Source organism: Poeciliopsis prolifica, unplaced genomic scaffold (assembly GCF_027474105.1).
Source record: "Poeciliopsis prolifica strain line A6 unplaced genomic scaffold, Auburn_PproV2 SCAFFOLD006, whole genome shotgun sequence".
Classification (NCBI taxonomy): domain Eukaryota; kingdom Metazoa; phylum Chordata; class Actinopteri; order Cyprinodontiformes; family Poeciliidae; genus Poeciliopsis; species Poeciliopsis prolifica.
This window is the reverse complement of record NW_026562381.1, coordinates 14,539,307-14,559,258: the sequence shown is the minus strand read 5'-3', so window position 1 is coordinate 14,559,258 and position 19,952 is coordinate 14,539,307. Positions and strand designations below refer to the sequence as shown.

General features: G+C 37.7%; 3 protein-coding genes across 3 annotated transcripts; all 3 read left to right on the top strand.

Moving 5' to 3' along the window:
• Positions 1–694: 694 nt before the first annotated feature.
• LOC129360780 (signal recognition particle subunit SRP72-like) lies at positions 695–10,409 on the top strand. The gene is made up of 19 exons (XM_055031183.1): positions 695–810; positions 1,447–1,567; positions 2,335–2,455; positions 2,740–2,883; positions 3,728–3,839; positions 3,945–3,976; positions 4,976–5,100; positions 5,570–5,627; positions 5,708–5,839; positions 5,930–6,058; positions 6,725–6,797; positions 6,947–7,011; positions 7,126–7,221; positions 7,973–8,076; positions 8,153–8,230; positions 8,587–8,724; positions 8,800–8,837; positions 8,924–9,083; positions 9,529–10,409. Exons 1-19 carry the CDS (start codon positions 711–713, stop codon positions 9,710–9,712), a joined length of 2,010 nt encoding a protein of 669 aa, XP_054887158.1. The 5' UTR covers positions 695–710; the 3' UTR covers positions 9,713–10,409.
• A 772-nt stretch (positions 10,410–11,181) lies between these two features.
• LOC129360673 (snRNA-activating protein complex subunit 1-like) lies at positions 11,182–12,400 on the top strand. The gene has a single exon (XM_055031005.1). The coding sequence runs from the start codon at positions 11,182–11,184 to the stop codon at positions 12,253–12,255; it is 1,074 nt and encodes a 357-aa protein (XP_054886980.1). The 3' UTR covers positions 12,256–12,400.
• Positions 12,401–12,742: 342 nt separating this feature from the next.
• Positions 12,743–17,416, top strand: LOC129360526 (ADP-ribosylation factor-like protein 9). The gene is made up of 4 exons (XM_055030829.1): positions 12,743–13,198; positions 14,994–15,171; positions 15,296–15,471; positions 16,486–17,416. The coding sequence occupies exons 1-4, from the start codon at positions 12,968–12,970 to the stop codon at positions 16,657–16,659; spliced, it is 759 nt and encodes a 252-aa protein (XP_054886804.1). The 5' UTR covers positions 12,743–12,967; the 3' UTR covers positions 16,660–17,416.
• The last annotated feature ends 2,536 nt before the right edge of the window (positions 17,417–19,952 follow it).

Genomic DNA, 19,952 nt, shown 5'->3' with positions numbered 1-19,952 from the left:
TACACATAGGTAGTAACTTTGGGGAGAAAATACTTGTAGCAGTAGTTAAACTGCACTGTACTTTTTTAATTTTGCTTGAGTAGCTTCACTGAGTTACTGTAATTTTTTAAAGTAATTTAAAAGTGCAAACACCTGCACCTGACTGGAATTCACTAATTATACAATGTGTTGAAAAACTATTTACCTTTTGTTCTTATTCATATATTTTTTCTACATTGTGACTACAAACTTTAATGTGATATGATATGCCAGCTCTACGTAGTTAGCTTTTGTTGTGAATAAGACTGTCATGACACAGTGTAATGTTATCTCATGTTTATGACAGTGTTTAAACTCAAAGGCTCGTTGTTTAAACAAGCCTTTTTGTTCTGCCTCTTGAGTCAAGAGCTGAACATTAAAAGTTCACATTTGGAACTCCCTGTTTGAAAGACAGCTCGGCCTGCTGTCTGTTTTCACATTCTGAAATGTGTAATCCCATTTTAATCGGTGGCTATGAAGGCGTCAGGTGACTGCGACAATTTCAAATAAAAAATGTTGAAGAAAAATGCTATTTGCTTCACCAAAATGAACCTGCTTCAAATATCAGGGATGTATTATGTTCGTTCTTTAATGTGTAAATGTAATTTTATTTATTTTTTTTAAATACTTGCTTTCTAGCCCGGAAGCAACACATTATACTTCCGCCTACCTTGTCGGTCCATTCAGCAAAGATGGCGAGTGGAGGGGTGTCCGTGGCTTCGCTGTGGACCGAAGTGAACCGCTGCGGACAGAATGGCGACTACACGCGAGCTCTGAAGGCGCTTTCTAAGAGTAAGTGTCGATTCCTGACAGGGCCGTCTTTAAAACCCGAGCCGCGGTCGCTGTTAGCGACATACTGTACTGGGGATCATTGTTCCTTATTAGCATGTTGCTAAGCTAAATCTGTCAACTCTGTAAAGAGAGACACAGCTTTTTATTTTTTGTTGTTTGATAACCTCAGTGTGTTAGTTTATAAAACAGACGAGGAAGGTGTGTTGTGTATCATGTCAGGTCACTGGTGAGTTCAATTTTCTCACTAGATTTTGCACCGGTGTATTCTGACCAATGACGTGTCCCTACCCTGACCTGCTGTGGAGCTAAGAGTTCATTACCACGTCAACTTTGATTTCAAGTCAAAGTCGGATCTGTAAAAACTAAAATAATAAACACACATATGCATATTCAACACTGACATTTTGTTGTTTTGAATAAGTAGCAAAAAACAAGTGATACTGCATTGCATCAATATAATACATACTTCTTATATCACGTAATAGTAAATAAATTGAAAAATAGAAAGATTAGTGCACTTATAATTATTAATCAGGTCTTCAGAATAGTAATATTATGTTGTTGTGATGTAATGTTCGTAGCTGTCCATCACTAGTTATTTAATAACTTATTTTCTTTTCTCTGCCTCTGCTATAGTTCTGCATGAGAACAGGGACGATGTGACAGCCCTTCACTGTAAAATTGTTTGCCTTGTTCAGAATGGGAGCTTCAAGGAGGCTCTGAACGTCATGAACACTCACACCAAAGTGCTTGGGAGGTAAACAACTAACAAAATATTAAATTGTTTTTGTTTCACATGGGGCTGCAACTAACAATTGTTTTAGTGTTCTATTGATTTAAAAATGTATTGGCACATCCTGCAGATTTTTCATCTAAACACTTAAGCCTGTTTTATACAATATTAGAAATACAATAAAAAATGCAAATAAATATTATATTAATTTAAACGGAATAAAAATTTGTTTTTTTCCACACTTGTCCTTTTATAGCTCCAGTTAAAAATACTTCAACATGAAACGCTCATCCCACTGTTCTCAACATCAGTACAGTGTAGGACTAATCTGTGGAATATATTTTCAATTAACTGATTAATAATTTGATAGCAAAAGGTACTTAATCTGAGATCTTTCTCATGCATAATTTGAACCATGTCACTTGAGGAGCATAATATATTTACAGACAGGGTTTGTTTTATATCTTAAGAGCAAAATATAAATATATTTTGTACAGTTTTGGCTTAATTATTGCTCTGATAATGTAATTTCAGCAAATTTACTTTTCTGAGTCTGGGTGCTCCATTTAATGATTAATTAATTACTGCATTTGTTGGCGATTATTTCAATAATCGGTTCATAGCAATTAATAAAAAGAATTGTTTTGTGATACTTAAAAAAAATAATCACTAAAACCTTCAGTTTGTGGAACAAAAAAAGAAACTGTTTGATTAAAATGGGTATTTAAATTGAGATTTTGAATCTGGGAAGTGTAATTGTCTCCCTTTTTTCTTTTTCTTTTATATATCAGTGAGGTTGTATTTGAGAAGGCGTACTGTGAGTATCGGCTGAACAGAGTGGAAAGTGCATTGAAGACCATTGAAAATGCTCCTGACCAGACAGACAAGCTGAAGGAACTTTATGGTCAAGTGGTGAGACTGTTTAATATTTCTACTGTTGTCTTTTTAGGAGAAAATTGTACTTATTATTGTTCATGTAGTTTGTATTTCTGATATGCATCATTATAAATACACAAAATTACACTCACTAATGTTCTGGTTTGACTTTCTACTAAATCTCAGTAATGGTGTCCTGGAGACAGAGAGTAAGCTTTTATTGTTGAGTGTAATGACTTTTCCTGGTACACTGTGGCTTCATTTTTCCTGTTCAGATGCTATTAGTGTGTCAGATGATCTGAGCTCTTCTCTTTGTGTAGCTGTACAGACTGGAGCGCTACGATGAGTGCAAGACTATCTACACAAACCTGATCAGAAACTCTCAGGATGAATATGAGGAGGAGAGAAAGACCAACCTGGCTGCAGTCGTGGCTGCGATGAGTCAGTGGGAGAAGGCGCCGATGGTAATGCTCAAACACATACAAAGATCACATTTTTGATGGGTTCAATATTTTTAGAAACTTTTTTTCATATTTGATTAGTTCAGCTTTCTTTTCTCAGTTTATATTTTATTTATGTTTTATTGTGTTTGTGACACAAGACAAAGCTATGAGAATGCTATATAAAGTGAATAATGGAGAACATATCTGTTGTTTATTCAATCAAATATCTTGAAACTAAGAGATTTGGTTAAAGAGATTGTTGCCAATTCATTTACAGAAGTTATTTGTCTTAAACTCAAATGACAGAAATAAGAGGAGGTATGATTTGAAAAATAAAACTGTGTGTACTACCTTAAAACAATTATGTAGTGGAGTGAAATTATGGAATAGTTTGAATGAGAAGTTGAACAAATGCTGTACTATGAGCCAATTCAAAACACTTTATAAGAAAAAATAATAAGGTCTTATAAACTTTTGAGTCAACAATGGAGGGAATGATATACGGTTTGCAACTTATATTGTTAACTTAATGTGAAATTTTATTTTGTAAATATTGAGAAAGGGCTCATGCAAAACTTTTCTTTTTTCTGCTCACTGGAGCATTGTTGTAAGATAGTGAATTTGTAAATTATTTATGAAATTTGTAAAATTGAGTGAATAAACTTATTATTTGTTTTATATTCATTTATCTGTGATAAAAGCTGAACACTAAATGCTCATCAATGGTCAGAACTAAATTAAACACCCAAAAATTCACAATAAACTGAGTGTTGTTGCTGAGATCAGAACTTTAAATTGCATGAGTGTGATTTTTATTATTGTTCTTTTTAAAAAACTGATCTAGTCAATCTTTTTTTCTTTGTAGGAGGATCTGGGACTTTCTGAGTCGACATATGAGCTCTGTTACAACACTGCCTGCACTCTGATTGGTCAAGGACAGCTGACGGAGGCCTTCAACACACTACGGCAAGCAGAAGGTCAGCATGTTTATCATTACTCACCTTGTCGAACTTCTACGTTTTCATTCATCTTTAAATCAAGTGTTTGATATTAACACGTTAATATTTTTCTGATTTTGGCAGAACTTTGTAGGGTCTCATTGGCAGAGGATTCTGTAAGTTATTGCTTTTATTTTGTTTACAAAAAAAATAATTCTAGATGCTATAAATGCCTGTTATCCTGTAAGTTTGTAAAGTTGTGAATTATTGAGAAAATAACAGGTTTGAGAAGGTTATGAGCGCTATTGCTCATTTTTCTGGAAGAGTTTATTATACCAAAAGTACATAAGAGGGCATATCATGTATTGTAAATTAATAATGTTTGTTTTTGCAAATATATAAAATATTTTTCAGATAATTGCACAGAGAAACTATTTGCTCAAATAAAAGATGTCCAGACTTTAATTCCTTATTGGAGATTTTTACCCAATTAATTCCTTTCAGTACAGATCATGTGACCAAACATTTGATTTTGATATAGAAATTTATCAAAACAAAAGCAAATGTCAATCGTTGCAAACAATATTTCCATTAATTAGAAATCATTTGCCAATGTGGACAAATTTGCTTCAACCAGCTTTATTCCTTCATTTCTGTTATTAATTCATTGTTTCATGTAATTTTAAATCAGATTCCTCCAAGAAGCTCATTCATATATATTTGTATATATTTTCTTACACTGAAGTTTTGTATTTATTCCACAATCACAAAATAAGTTGCACACAAAGATTTGTTCTATCAAACTATAAATTAATTATATTTAAAGTGTTCCATATCCAACAGGACAGAAATAAGTAAAATAAAATTAAGCTTTTTTTTACAGGTGTTTAGAATGTGAAACGCGAGTTTAAACTGGAAGTTAATAAAATAAACCTCTCTCTAATCATTTTACAGCCTCAGAATGTTATAACTAAAACTTTTTGAGCTAACTTTAAAACCTTGTTCTGTTTAATAACTGTACAATCAGGACTACTACAATATTTATATTATTTGTAAAATTTAGAATTCATTTGATCATTTGCTTTCGAGGCATTTGACTTAAAATCAGCTATTGTTTTTGTGTTTAGATCATTTAATTTGCCAACGGACAGCTGTCATTTGTCTGTCTATTTCAGGACGTGACTGAGGAAGACATCGAGTCAGAGCTGGCGGTAATCCATTCTCAGATGGCATACATCATGCAGCTGCAGGGACGAACAGATGAGGCTTTGCAGCTCTACAACCAGGTCATCAAGCTCAAGTGAGTCCAGACTTTGCTCAAGACATGTTAAGGAAATGATAACAGGGTGAAAAATATTTTAACTTGGGATATTTATTTGATTAAATTTAGTTCCAGTCAATTATACCTTATTTCAGTGTTGTAGTTTGGCCGCCATCCAGCAGAGGGCACCGCTGGTCATCCTTAAGCGGCCCCAGAAACAAGGTGGCATCCCCAACAGAATGAAAGAGAAATGGTCAAAACGGAGTCTGATGTGGGTTTAAAAACTCACTTTATGCGGTTCTGTTTAGAAACATAAAAGCTCAACAGCTAATTAAGTTTTATCCTAATGGCGTTCATTCAGCCGACCTGAATCAGCAACTTGTCAATAAAAATGACTAATATGAAGATGATTTTTCAGAACATGACCACTTCAGATCAGCTCATTTTAAAGTATTTCTCGTTTTAACTTCTTGAATGGCTGATCCGCGGTAATCTGATCTGGTTCCAGACCTTCTGATGTCGGGCTTCTGGCTGTGACGGCCAACAACATCATCACAATCAATAAGGTAGGGATAGTGCTCGCCTCCTAAAGTGAAACCTCCTCAACTAAAAACGCCTGATAATGACTCCCTTTCTGTTCTTTCAGGACCAAAACGTGTTCGACTCAAAGAAAAAAGTGAAGCTCACAAACGCAGAAGGTGTGGAATACAAATTGGCAAAGAAGCAGCTGCAGGCCATCGAGTTCAACAAAGCGCTGCTGGCCATGTACACTAATCAGGTGAGAAAAATGCTCTGATTTTATCCATTTCTTCTGCATTTTATGGATCTGTTGTAATCCGGTTTGGCTTTGTGGTCTGGATGCAAACAGGCCGACCAGTGCAGGAAACTCTCATCCAGTCTTCAGTCTCAGAACCCAGGCCACCCTCGACCCGTCCTCATCCAGGCGGCTCAGCTGTGTAGGGAGAAGCAGCACAGCAGGGCGGTGGAGCTCTTGCAGGTGAGCATCCTGATTCACATCCGTCACGTCTGGATGAAATGTTGCAACATGAAATGCTGCCTACTATTCTGATCAATGGTAAGCCTGAAACGATTAATGATGAATCAGTTATTGAAATAATTGTAAACTAATTTAGTATATAGACTCAAAGAAGGAAGTTTGCTGAAAAAACACCACTGTCAGAGCAGAAATTAAGTCAAAACAAGATAAAATATGTATTTTTATATTTAAGATAATGAAAAAAACTTCTTTGTTTGTAAATATGTTCAACCCCAAACGGCATAAAAATACTCGTTTCCACTGTTTTCTCTGGACAGGTTGATGCAACAAAGTATCATTTAACAGATCATTAGTTGATGAAAATCCTGTATAATAATGAATTGAATACATGTCTGATAATTCATTATTCAGATCCCACTAAAATCAAGCAACTACAGACATTTCATAAAACTACTTTTTTTTTTGCCTTCATTAATGATGAGTATAAATCTTATTTATTTTTGCTAAATGTGGAAATAATTTAGCACTAGAACATGTGATAATCTCATGTGGAAACATTAAGATGACTGCAATTCTTTTTCTACTTTTTCTACTGTTCCTGGAAATATCTACTCTGGTTTGAGGATCACTGATTTAAATCTTTATTGTTTGTTTGTTTTTTTGCAGCAATTCTCAGAGCAAAACCCAGAAAGCGCATCTGGCATTAAACTAACAATGGCACAACTGTATTTAGTACAAGGTACTGACCCGCTCCAGACAAAATTTCCTTTTATTTTACATTTATGAGTTAAACAAAGGTATGGTAGTCATTCAGCTTTAATGTATTTAACTCACAGCAAGAACACAAACCACCAAAGTAAACCCGTTTTTAATGTTTTTACTGTTCAGGTCACGTTACAAAAGCCTGTGACGTCCTCAGATCCATTGAAGAGTTCAAGCACAAAGCAGGAATGGTGAGAATATTAAATACTTACTCTTTTTGGGGCTGCTAGATTATTAAAGGTTTCTGTAAAATCAAAGTGATCTGGTAGTTTTGTATTTTACTTGAAATGTGTTTATTGTTGTAGGTTTCAGCTCTTGTAACCATGTACTCCCATGAAGAGGATATCGACAGCGCTATCGACGTTTTCAAGCAAGCTATAGAGTATTATCAAGCTGAACAGGTTAGTAGGGCTTTTAGCTTTGTTTCCTTAATGTTGCCTGGAAACAACACCAAAAACACAACCTTACTAAGTATTTTCATCTAGTCTCTAATACAGATACCCTACTACTCTTTAAATGGGAAAAAATTACATTTCAGCAACATATAGGAGCTTGTTTTAAGTAATTAATAATTCCTTAATATTGATTAAAAAAGTATGATAAGAAGATATATCCCTCATGTTGTAAGTGGAAAAATTTCCCAGTGGAACTAATACTTTTTTTAATCAAAACACTGTTAAGTATGAACAGTAGGAGTACCACTAATAATGGTGTCTTTGGTATTTCTAAAACATTTATTCCATAAAATTTGAATTTATTCAATGTAAAAAATATTAAAGGTTGAATTTCTGTCCTGTTTTCAGGGTGATTTTATGCCTCTGCAATACACAATAAAATTGTTTGAGGCTTTTCCACATTTTTCCCAGTATTTTTCTCCCTTAATGTCCCAGTTGTTTCTGTGTGTTACCACTATACTTTTTATATTTTGAGATATATTTATTTATAGTTATTTTATTCAATTATTTAATTTGCCTTTGAGAGTTGCTGTTTTTTAAATTTCACGGTACTTTCCTTCGTGCCCAATGTAATAAAATAAATTCTGATTGTGAGCCGATAATGTTGAAGGAGGCTGTAGATATTTGATGTTTGAGTTGGTTTACAGTAAAGTGGCTTTATAGAAGTCTCAGCAGACTTTCTTCTTCTTCTTCGCAGCCCGGATCTGCTGCACATCTGGCTCTGGTGCGAGAAGCTGCAAACTTCAAACTGAAGCACGGACGTAAAAAAGAAGCCATCAGTGACCTGGAGCAACTGTGGAAGTGAGTCCTGCAGAAACACTTCCAGATGTAAGTTTTTTACAGCTACAAAACTTACAGTTTCTTCTTTTCAACACAGGCAAAACACAAACGACGTTCACACGCTGGCACAACTGATCTCTGCTTATTCTCTGGTGGATACGGACAAAGCCAAATCGTATCCTTTGAAAGTTATTTCACTCGTGTTTACTGATGTTGTAAACAACAAAAATCAAGCATTCATGGGTTTTTGCTGCTTAAGATAATAATTTTCTGTTTTTTCTGTCAGTACTAAATTTTTTCTAGCTGTAGAGAAGTATAAAGAAACAAGTTATTAAAACATTGGAATGATGATTACAGTAGAAGATTTGTACCAGTGCTTGAAATCCTTGAAATTAAACTCGCCATTTTCAAGTTTTGGAAAGTGCTTGAATTTTACTGGTTACAAGTCAAACAAGCTGAAGGTTTTTGTTGAGGTTTGCAGTGAGCCACTGCAGCACAGGTTTGTTGAGCGTCTTTAACGTTTGTCTCCAGTCTGAGCAAGCACCTGCCATCTGCAGACACCATGTCCTTCAACGTGGACGTGGACGAACTGGAGAACTCTCACGGCGCCACTTACGTCAGGAAAAAAGCTGGCAAAGTGGTCGGAGAAAGCCTTCCCAAGGAAATTGGGTAAAGTTTTTACATCAAAGAGTAATTCTTGATTTGTAATAATCTGTAAATACTGATCATTTATTTTTCTTTCAGCCAAGGTGAGGTCAAAAAGAAGAAGAAAAAGAAGAAAGGTATGCTGATATCCATGTTTCCCACTTCTTTTGAAGACAGAACCGATCCCACATTATTTTTTTTTTTGTTTTTTGTTTTCTTTTAGGCAAACTTCCGAAAAATTACGATCCCAAAGCGACGGCAGACCCGGAGAGGTGGCTTCCGATGAGGGAGCGCTCCTACTACAGAGGCAAGAAGAAGGGGAAGAAGAAGGAGGCGATAGGAAAAGGCACACAGGGAACGACAGCAGCAGCTTCAGCCGAGCTGTGAGTGAATGAACCTGCATACCGTTTTATAAAACAGAAGCAGAACTCCTGGAGGTTCTGTCTGCTGTTTAGACCTTTTATAATGTAGCTCTGGTCTGAATCTTCTTACACTAAATAAGAAATTATCATTAAATAAATCATTTCAGGTAAGTTAATCTAGAAGTTATCCACACCTTAAAACTTATATAAACAAAAAAATCGAAAATATTTTTACTTTTACCCTCCTGTCTGCATGTTCAGTGTCTTTTTGATTTGCTTTGTTTTGGAACATTTAAGGGCTTTTGGTGCTTTTCATTAAAAGGTTACCTAAAGCAGAACTAATCTGAGGTGCTGAACCTTAGATTACAGTGCAAAGCCACTAATCCTGTTGGCCGTCTGGAGGTCAGACCTTTCAGTCTGTGTGACCTCTGTCTGACCACAGTGCGGATCTTCTTTTTTTTTCCAGTGATGCCAGTAAAACCGCCACTAGCCCCCCGACATCTCCCAGACCCGGGTCGGCGACCGGCTCGTCCACAGCCCCCAGCGGCAGCGGCGTGGTCCCTCCACGACAGCAGAAGCCTTCATCTGGAGCCACACGCAAAAAGGCACCACAGAAGAAGAAGAAGGGCGGCAAAGGAGGCTGGTATTGATGTTTGCGAACAACAGAGAGATGTCTGGAGGTTTTCATTTCAAGCTATTTAGTTTTTTTTCCCCCTCTTTTCTGGTAATTTATCCAGATGTGCAACCAAAACTTGCTCTTTGCTCTCCTGCAGCTGTATCTTATTTTGATGATAGATGATGAAATTACAGTGAGTAATTAAAGGACACTCAGTAAAAATGCTTTTTATTGTTTGGAAACAGTGTTTATGCTTTTGTTTAGCTCAGAACAAGTAAACTACAAACAGCAGAACTGTATATTTGCATTGACTGCAATGGATGGTATTTTTCTAACCCTGTAAGAAAGATGAACTGTATTTTACAGCTTCAGAAAAAGTCAGAATGGACCTTAACTGTCACTTTGATAACCGTAAAATTGTTTTTGCTGTTTTTTTTTGTTTGTTTTTAACTATTACTAAGAGCCATTTAATGTCTGGAAGCTCAAAGAAAGATTTATTTCCACACAAAAAGCTGTGGTTTTTATTTCACTGTTATTCTTAGCGATTTCACACACACAATTTGTTTCTTCATGTATCTCTTCAAATTCACTCTGCTGCAGGGAAGCATGTTTTGTTTTTTTAAAGTGTTGCAGTGGATAATAACTAATCATTCACTTGCATGCTAAAACATGACTATTTTGGCCCAACAGGCGTCCATTTTGTTAAGTCTTAATAAATCTCTGAACGAAGAGTCTGTTTGCTTTTGTTTTAAACATTTTTGTTTTCCTCCAGAAATGCATTCATATACAACTTTATATTTTTAAAAAACATGAAAAAAGTTACAATTTTCTCACTTTAAAACGTGAAACTAAATTTATTTTACATAGTGAAATACTTTTATGACTATGGCTAACAGAGAAGGGGAACCCTGAGCTCTGTCTCAGATCATACATATTACATCAAATTGATTTTGAAAAACTTATCAGGTTCAATCAACCTAAACACTTCCAAATAGAGACAATGAAGAAAACTATAGCTTTACCTCTTTGTGCAACTTCAAATGCCGCCCAGTTGGAAGTTGATCTGAGATCCTGGTCTTGCAGGTTTTGCATGTTTCACTCCGTGTTTAGTTGGATATTTCATGATTGACAGACCAAAAAGAAATTACTCAACAGTAGCATATCTGCTTTGATTTTTCGTCTGGTTATTTTTAAATCCTGTTAATTTGATTGGTTATGCTGCAGATGACGTACACAGAAAAAACAGGGACGGTCTGCGCTTGTTGACGCGGAATGAGTGGAATTGATTAATGGGGCCACTTTAAAAATAATGTGTTTTAAATTGTAAGACTTTGAGTAAAATATCAAGTCTTTTCAAGTAAACAGCTTCAAGTCAAGTCTTGATTTTAATGAGTCGAGTCCAAGTCATGTGACTCCTTTCCTCTCCTCTAATAAGAAACACCTGCCTCATTAGTTGGACCAGGTGACTGGTTTGACTTGTGTCGTGGAGTTTCTCTGGACACGATGCCATCTTTCTACACGGATTTCTTCCACGAACCGCTGACCGAGGACGTGGAGGAGCTGCTGTCCCGCTTCCAGTGCACGGGCTCGGTCAGGTATGGCGTTTTCTCGGCCATCTGGAGGGACATGAAGTTTTCCGACGTCTTCCTCGGTACCACCAAAAACTCTGAGATGAAGAGGTTCTGCCGGGTCGCTCTGGCCACAGCTGTGAAGTACTTCTTGCCTCCACACAGCTTCCATATCCGGGTGGGAGGTTTGTATCTGATGTTCTCCTTCTACCACACGCAGCCGGCCTCCTCACCCGCCCAGATCAGGCTGGCTCTGAAGGATTGGATCCACGTTCAGAGGTTTCTCACGGAGTCTGAGGAGGCAGAGCATCATGATGTTCTCTACATCTATCACAAGCTTGCTGCGACTCAAGCTTTCCACTACACGGCCATGCCGCATTTTCTGACCTTCCAGAAGCAGAAGACTAAACCGGAAGTTCAATGCAAGGAGTTCCTCTGCAAAGCGTCGGCCTTGCAGGAGCTCCGCTCGGCAGAGATCTGGGAAGAAATGGCCGAGATCCAGAGTCACTATGAGAAGCTGAAGGAGGCCATGCAAGTCCGTGTTGATGTCAGTATGACTCATCCGGACTTCACTTCCCGCCTAAAACAGTGTATGAATGAGTTCTTCTCCTGGCAGCAGCAGAGTGCTTCACCCAAAGAGAAAAATGTTGGAGGTGAAGTCCATAAAGATCCGGAGGAAGACTGCAGCAGCAGAGCCAGGCTTCTCTCCTCTATCAAGCAGAAGAGCTACAGCCATGTCCATGCCACATCCAAGTCCAGGAGACACAGAGAAGTGGAGAAGGTGGACTCTTCCAGTTCAGATGGGGAGCAGGTCCAGAAACCTCCAAGCAGAAAGACGCATACCTCTCTGAGGGCCCGAACCTGGCAGAACCTGGGAAGGACGGACGAGAAAAGCAACACAAAGATCTGGCTGCTGAGCACCCCTGAGCAGCAACATGGGGTTCCTCTGAGGAAGATGAGCCAGGCTGCAGTGGGCACAGAGTACAAAGTGAAGGAGGAGGCGGGATAACCCTGAACTCTAAAACTGTTCTGTTAGTTTTCAAGGAATACTTTAAGAAAGTTTGTAGCACTTTGATTTTTTTTTTTTTGTTGCTAAATACTATTAAGAATTGTTGATGAAACATTGAGTGACAAGTTAAAGGCTTTGCGTTGATTTTTATAAGTAAATAAAACAAGGTTAATAAGTTGCAAATCTATGAACCAAGCTGTTTACTCTTCAATTGAGCAAAATTGGCTGCAAAAAAATGGATCAATGGGGAAAATGACTGTTAAACAACCTTAAACATTTAAGAACTTGATGGCTAGATGTTAAACTAAAAAATTCTGAGTCACAGGATTATGAATCTTATCTGGATTTTTTTAAACGCCAGAAATGTATTAACGGATTTATTACAAGCTTATGCACTGTTTCAACATAATTGTATCTCAAATCAGGAACAGCAGCAGCGGCCTCTGTTGTTTTACTTCATCTGTAAACACATTTGCTCCACCTGGCGGTCACATCTTGAAACTGCATCAACAAGCCGTTTCACCCGGATATATGGCATGGAGAAGTTCATCCGGAGCTTCCTGTGACTTAATCCACTTGTTGAAGAGAAGTGTCGCATTGAGTAGCACAGACCAACTCCGTTTTTTTTTTTTTTTTTTGTTATTTAGATAATGTCTTCTTCTCACGGTAACCGGCGCCCACTCCGCAGCGGTTAAGCCGACAGTTGAGCGTCATGCCCGGTCTGAGGAACGCCGGAATCCTCGGCGCCTCCGCCGTTCTTGCAGGCGGAGTCGCTTATTTCATCTGGAGCTGCGGTTCATCCCGCAAGCAGACCAAGCTCGACTCTCTACCGGGAGAGGATGGCAGCAGCGGCAGGGAAAAGGTGAAAGTGGAAAAGGAGACGGAAGCTCCAGCTAAAGAAATTGTTGTTCCCGCTCAAGCGGCGACAACAGCAACGGCAAAAGTGAGTTTTTCTAACTGTTGAGGGTTAAGGAGTTAGAAATACTTATTCCAGATAACTTGAGAAATATTTCTACTTGGTAATACGACCTCCAAGATCATAGCGCAGTTTTAGTTTTTAATTTTAAACCTCCATATTGTAACGACATGCTGGAGCACGTTCTCTGGAAGTTGAGGTGAGTTGTATTCTGGGAAATGTATTTCATTATTTATCAATGGTTTGTTAACTAGTTACTAAATGCATATCCATCTATTAAAATGTAATATTTATCGGGTAATGTTGGCAGCCTGTTGGAGAAATTAGTTTTATAATCTTTGTTAATATTTTTTGTTTTTATTACTTGGAGCATCTACTCTAAAATAAATTTGAACTATGACCCCAAATTCCAAAGAAGTGTAAAAAAAAAAAAAGCTTTATGGATGCTGAGATAGGAGGAAATTCAGATCATCTCTTCCATCGCTCATTGATCATATCCTCTACTCCAACATCTATCTGCCCAACCTTCTAACAATACAACCAGGAAGAGATTTAATGGAGCGGCAAAGGCAAATGAGTGGGATTAGCAGAACTTGTCAACAACTGAAAGTGTTTCCTGCTGAAATTCACTGTACATGACCCACATGAATTTAAATTGCTGTAGGGAGGAGTAAATACTTTTGGGAACATGGTCAGAAGAAGTAAAACAAAATCCTTTTGAAGAATGAAGATTTTTGCCTTTGTTGGGACAATTTTGATTTATATTTACTTCATTATGCATGTTTTTCAAACAATTTAAAAATTACTGTTTTTTTTTTTTGTTTCAAATGAGAGTTCATTCAAAAATGTCAAGAGGAAGTCAGTAAAAATAATTAAGCATAAAAAGAAAAATGATCAATTCAGGGGTCCTGGAGTGGAGGGCCCGTCAGATAGTCGAACCTCGGATTCAGGAAGAGCAGTGTGTTTTTCGTCCTGGTCGTGGAACACTGGACCAGCTCTACACCCTCCTGGAGGGTGCATGGGAGTTCGCCCAACCGGTCTACATGTGTTTTGTGGACGTGGAGAAGGCATTTGACCCTCGGGGAGCCCTGTGGGAGAGCTGAGCCAAAAATCCAAGTTCTTGATTTACTGGTCGATCTACACTCATCTAAGGCGGATACAAGCTGCCGAAGTGGGTTTTCTCTGTAGAGGGTCTGCGCTCTCCTTTAGAGAGAGAATGGGGGACTCTGAGTAGAGCCGCTGCTCCTTCACATCAAAAGGAGCCAGTTGAAGTTGCTTGGGCATCTGGTCAGGATGCATCCTGGACGCCTCCCTTGAGAGGCACATCCCACCGGTAAGAGACTCCGGAGAAGACCCAGGACACGCTGGAGGGACTATGTTTCTGGGCTGGCCTGGGAACGCCTTGCGATTCCCCCTGAGGAGCTGGAAGAAGTGGCTGGGGAGAGGGAAGTCTGGGCCTCCCTTCTGAAGTTGTTACCCCCGAGATCCGACCCCAGATAAAGCAGAAGAAAATGGATGGATGAAAAAAAGAAACAAATATTGTCAGTGTTTACAAGACAACTTCAACCAAAATGTAACAAATAAATAATTATTCTGACTCCTCACTCTAATTATAAGATCCATAATTCTTCAATTAACAATAATTGTTCAAAATCTTAAACATCTGTTTTAATTTTTCTGCCACACATCCTCCATCCTTCAGCTCATTTTCTCTCCCCACTTGTACAGATTTGATTTCTTTAATAATGCAGGACTCAGTCATGCTTAAACTCGTCTTTTGCATTCCTTCAAAGTGTTGCTACAGCTGTGTTTTGTGTTCCAGACCCATCCAGTGCAGTCAGAGCGAACCCAGGTTCTGGTCCTGGGTCTGGACGGAGCCGGAAAATCGAGCCTCCTGCACTGTTTTTCCAGCGGCAGTCTGGAGCAGGACGTGGAGCCGACGCAGGGCCTGAACGCCATCTCCATCAGCAAAGATGACATGGACATCGAGTTTCTAGAAAGTGAGTCTGAACTTATCGGCTTTTCCTCGACGCAGAGATTTAAAATGCCCCGAGACGTTTTCACTGATTTATTTTTCTTTTCTGAATTTTCTTTTGAATTAAGCTCGGTTTGTGTCTGTTTCAGTCGGTGGTGGGGAGAATCTGCGGCCGTACTGGGGGAAGTACATGCCCAAAGCTCTGCTGCTGGTGTTTGTGGTCGACTCCGCCAACCCGGAGCTTTTTCCAGTCACCAAGACACATTTACACGATCTGCTGGCCCTTCACCCCCGCCTGCCTTTAATGGTGCTGGCCAACAAACAGGTGAGAAGAAAAGGCGATCCTGGATGTCACAGATTTTAAAGGTGACCTCCTATATTAGCTTGAACAGGTTAGAATAGATCTGTGAGCGATACAAAACATGTTTGTTAAATTTTTTGCACAAAATTATTTGATGATCAGATTTTAGTTAAGTCAGTTCTGCCTATTTTGAACTCCTGCTTTAGTACGTCTGCATATCAGGGCCATTGTAGATGGATAAAGGGAGCAAATGTCTACCAAAAAAAAGAAAACTTGAGGTTAATCTCAGAATTGTTTTGGAAACAAGTTCTGAGTTCTGATAGTCGAACATTTGCAAAGGGAAAAACTAAAAATTTTAATTTTCAACTTCTTCAGTTTTTGACTTTAACAAGCTCAGAAAATTCCCAAGTATTTTTGAGAAGATTTCTCATATTAATCTCAATTTATATAATTTTTGGCGAAATTTACAATGGCCCTAATATGATGTTGCCGTTTTAGGGCCTCTTGTCACTTTAAATCCAGATAAGCTGCTTCTGGGTACGCCCCCTAACATTTGCATGTGAAAATAGCTGCAAACAGTTGCATAATTATAGAACCTTACATCTTTGAAAAGCAGAAGGGGAGCCTCCCGTACAACCAATAAGAAAGCTACAAGTGGTTTCTGGATTGTAAGTCAGCAACAAAACTGTTGGCTTTTCCAGCAGCCATTGCACAGCTCATATGCTTACAGCCAGATGAACAAACGGACTGGAGCTCAGCTTGAGTTACTAGGTAACTGGCGGTGCCTGCTGATTTGTTACATTCTGAAGGTTTCTGAAACAAGTTGTTTTCAACTTATTGTCCAAAAACGACTAGGTATTTTTGTTTTTAGAAGCTTTAGAAATCCAAATGGAATTACAAACATGTGGAACCGCTGCATAAAAGGTCCTCTTTTAATAAAAATTAAAAGCTAACTATGAGTTTTACTGCTAATGAAATCAAAAAAGCTGCTTTATTTATTTGGAGCCATGTGTGTCATTATTTTTTTTCTGATTCCAGGATCTTCCCACATCCTGCAACATCACTGATCTCCATGACGCTCTGTCCCTGTCTGAAGCCGGGGACCGCCGGCTGTACCTCATCGGTACCTATGTGAGGAAGGGCGACTCGGAGCTCAGCTCAGGGGTCCATGATGCTCGGGACCTGATCTTCCAGGTGGTTTCTGGTTGCTGATCCAATGCAACAAATCCTTTATTTATTTTTTTTCATTTGCATTCTTATTTAAAGAAGAGTGGGGACATCAAAGGTTTTAAGTTCATGGCGACTTTGGTACATGCTTTAGTTGTTTTAAAGCTTTAAAACATTTATTTTTCTTAATTAATGTGCTTTAAGAAAAGAATAAATGACAGACAGGAAAATAAACACATTAAACTCTTGGAGGGAAACAGTAAATCTGCACTTTTTGTTTTACTCATGTGACCAAAATAATATTTGGTTACTGTTCAAATATTGGTATTTACGTTTTTCAGCCACTTGGAGCCGCCAATGAGTCGATTCATTTATATTTAAACTTTTCTGTTGATTTCAAATTAAAACCCTGCAGCAGAAACACTACACACCACTATTCTATTTTACTGTGTAAAAACTGTGTTCTGTTTGAAATGTTTATTTTGACCATAAGTTGATGGGATTTGTTTTTCTAAGCTCTTAAGCAGGTGGATGTTTCTATTTTACCCATTTTATTTTCTGTTTCTTTTCCTTTTTTATTAATTCTGTGGAAATCTGTTTAGTTCTCTTGGTTTACCAATGTTTCATAAAGCTGAGGTATACTGAAAGGTTCAATTAAAAAAATACATATTTGTTCAATACTCTTCTTTTTTGCACTTAAAATACATTTTTTGCAAAACTTTCTGGTTTATTTTTGGATGACATATGAGTAATGTAAAAATTACCCACATGGAAAATAAAGCTGAATAATTCCTGGCTTCTACCTTCAGTGTGAAAAAACTAATAAAATAACTAACTTTTTCCTTTCAGCAGGACACATTTATAGATTACTATGACATCCTGACATTTCATAATGGGAATATTGCAACCTCATTTTGTGATAAATTGGGAATACATTTTTATTTTCAGCTTACAAAGAGAAGCAAACATTTTGCATTTATGGTCAAAAGTTTCACACAAGACAACATTTTATTGTTCATTACATAAAATGGAAATTTTCAGCAGGTAGCAAGAAAAGATGAAACACGAGAGAAAGTTTGTTGTACCCACATAGCTTAATTTCTTGAATTTTTATTGGTTTAAAAACTGACCCTTTTGTAAAATCTAATAACTACCTTCAATCGAACATAACACACGTTTGATATTGTTCTAATAATGCTCAGTTTCTGAAATGATTTACATCAAATTTAACAAGTCACAATTTTTAGAAAGTTTCACTTTTGTTTTGCCAAAAGTCTTCAGGATCATCATGTTCCTTATTAATAACTTTGTTGAATGATAGATGCTAAAGACTTTTACATCTGTTTATTTTTTATTTGGATCTTTTCTTGACTTCATGTTTAATAGGTTTCTTAATTCTACAGTTATGGTAAAATCAGATCTGGATGTTAATCAGGCTTCTAGTTAATTAATGTGAGTTATGATTTTTTTTTTTTTTTTTTGCGATTACAACCAGGTTGGTTTGGCTAGCTTTTTTTTTCCTTCAGTAAATTAAATCATTTAAAAACTACATTTTGTATTTATTCAAAGTTATCAGACAAGGTGCTGAAAGTATGTATTTTTTATTTGGCATCTTAGAATGGATGCAAACTTTAGGTACAGATGTTCAGTCATGTTAAAATGAAGTCTTGAGTCAGTAAGAGAAGATCATCCTTCTTTGCTCGCTGACCCATTTGTATCACTTTCAACATCCTGAGACGGTAACAAAGCAGACTCCAGTTTCAAGGACTCATCAGCTGGTTGCTGGGGACTCATGGCTCCATAGCAGCAGCAGCAGATTATTGTGACATGTCCACCAGAGACGGTGAAAATGGTGTCCGGAAAACAAGGTAAGTTTACGGATTCCCCGTTGCATCTTCAAATCAATTCAGTTTGATAATTCTGATGCATTGAAATCTCCAGGTGTCCAGCCAAGATTTGGTCCGGCAAAGAGGTGCTGCTGTTTTATCGTTCATGTGTCTGAGTTTCTCATGAGTTTTAATATCGGCTGTAGTTATGGTGGTGATTGCATGTTGAATCTGATCCTAGATTCCCTTGAATTCCCCTCATATTTAACGTGAATGCATGTCTTGTGGATTGTGTGTGATTTGGCAGAATCTTGGAGCTGGCGCAGCATAAAACCTCAAAAACAGTCTGGGAGACGACTCCTTGGTGAGCAGCTCGAGCTTTTCTTTCCTGAAACCACAGAAAGCCCCACACTGACCTCTGCAGAAATGGTTAAGAGCTTAAAAATGTTCGGCTTTGAGACATTCAGTCTAATCCAACCTGAAACTGAATCCAGAAAAAAACTAAACTCAGTCTGGTCATTGATAGAAACTAACTTAACCATTCTTTTAGATTTAAAATGTAAAATGTCTTCCTCCTGTAGTTTATATTAACTTTATAGCTGTGTTTCATTGCAAAAATTCTAAATCTTAAGTATTTTTGGTCTACTTCTGAGTACACTAGAAATAAGACAAAACTAACTTTTCCACTTTTCATCAATAAAATGATTCTGAGTAAGATTTTAGTCTTCTCAGTTCTGCTTATTTTGAGCTCCTTTCTTAATGAGCTGTTTTAGAGCCTCTGTTGCTTTAAATTCAAATAATCAGCTGATAATCACAAACCTATGACTCAACATTTACATTCATCTGTGAAAATGCGCACCTGTAAACAGGTACGCATTTTACAACTACACATATTTGAAAAGCATAAATTCAGCCTCCTGCACAACCAACAAGACTGCAGCAAGAGGCTTCTGGATGTTGAGTCAACAACAAAACACCTACAGTGGCAAAACCAGTTTAAAAAAAATGTGCTGGATCTTTGCTGGGGTTGCAAGGAAACAGCGCTCTGACTCCACAATCAGGAGGATTTTGAAAATTGTTTTCAAGAGACCAAAAATTATCAATGGGTTGCCAAAATTCAACAGTGATTTTTTTTTAATGCGCTTATACTTTTTTGAGGAATATAAATGGAAGTATAAAAGTGTATGAAATGTGATTTTTGATGACAGGTGCATTTTGAAAACTTTATAGCTGTGTTGGAAACTTTGTCCCTCTATTGATTAGTGAAGTGAGCTGGGGCAACCAGGAACTGATACGGCCCATCTCCACTGCCGCGCTCAAAGCTACTCCGACTGCAAGAATTCAATACCTGGCCCAACACAAAAGAGACTTCTCAGCAAGGGAGAACCCCCGGAGGCAAGCATGGCACCTGCAGCATTATTGATGACTGTCTGGAAAGCGATAGAAAGGAAAGACTGCGTGTGTTTTGCTGACAGGCTTTCAATGTCACGGTAAATCAACATATTTGTGTGG

What these genes read in the sequence shown, in the direction of transcription:
- LOC129360780 (XM_055031183.1), top strand. Translation starts at nt 711, where the DNA reads ATGGCGAGTGGAGGGGTGTCCGTGGCTTCGCTGTGGACCGAAGTGAAC. An exon ending in CACACTACGGCAAGCAGAAG is followed by an intron (nt 3,840 to 3,944) that starts GTCAGCATGTTT and finishes TGATTTTGGCAG; the next exon opens with AACTTTGTAGGGTCTCATTG. An exon ending in TCAAGCACAAAGCAGGAATG is followed by an intron (nt 7,012 to 7,125) that starts GTGAGAATATTA and finishes TTATTGTTGTAG; the next exon opens with GTTTCAGCTCTTGTAACCAT.
- LOC129360673 (XM_055031005.1), top strand. Translation starts at nt 11,182, where the DNA reads ATGCCATCTTTCTACACGGATTTCTTCCACGAACCGCTGACCGAGGAC.
- LOC129360526 (XM_055030829.1), top strand. Translation starts at nt 12,968, where the DNA reads ATGCCCGGTCTGAGGAACGCCGGAATCCTCGGCGCCTCCGCCGTTCTT. An exon ending in CGACAACAGCAACGGCAAAA is followed by an intron (nt 13,199 to 14,993) that starts GTGAGTTTTTCT and finishes TTTGTGTTCCAG; the next exon opens with ACCCATCCAGTGCAGTCAGA. An exon ending in GGACATCGAGTTTCTAGAAA is followed by an intron (nt 15,172 to 15,295) that starts GTGAGTCTGAAC and finishes TGTCTGTTTCAG; the next exon opens with TCGGTGGTGGGGAGAATCTG.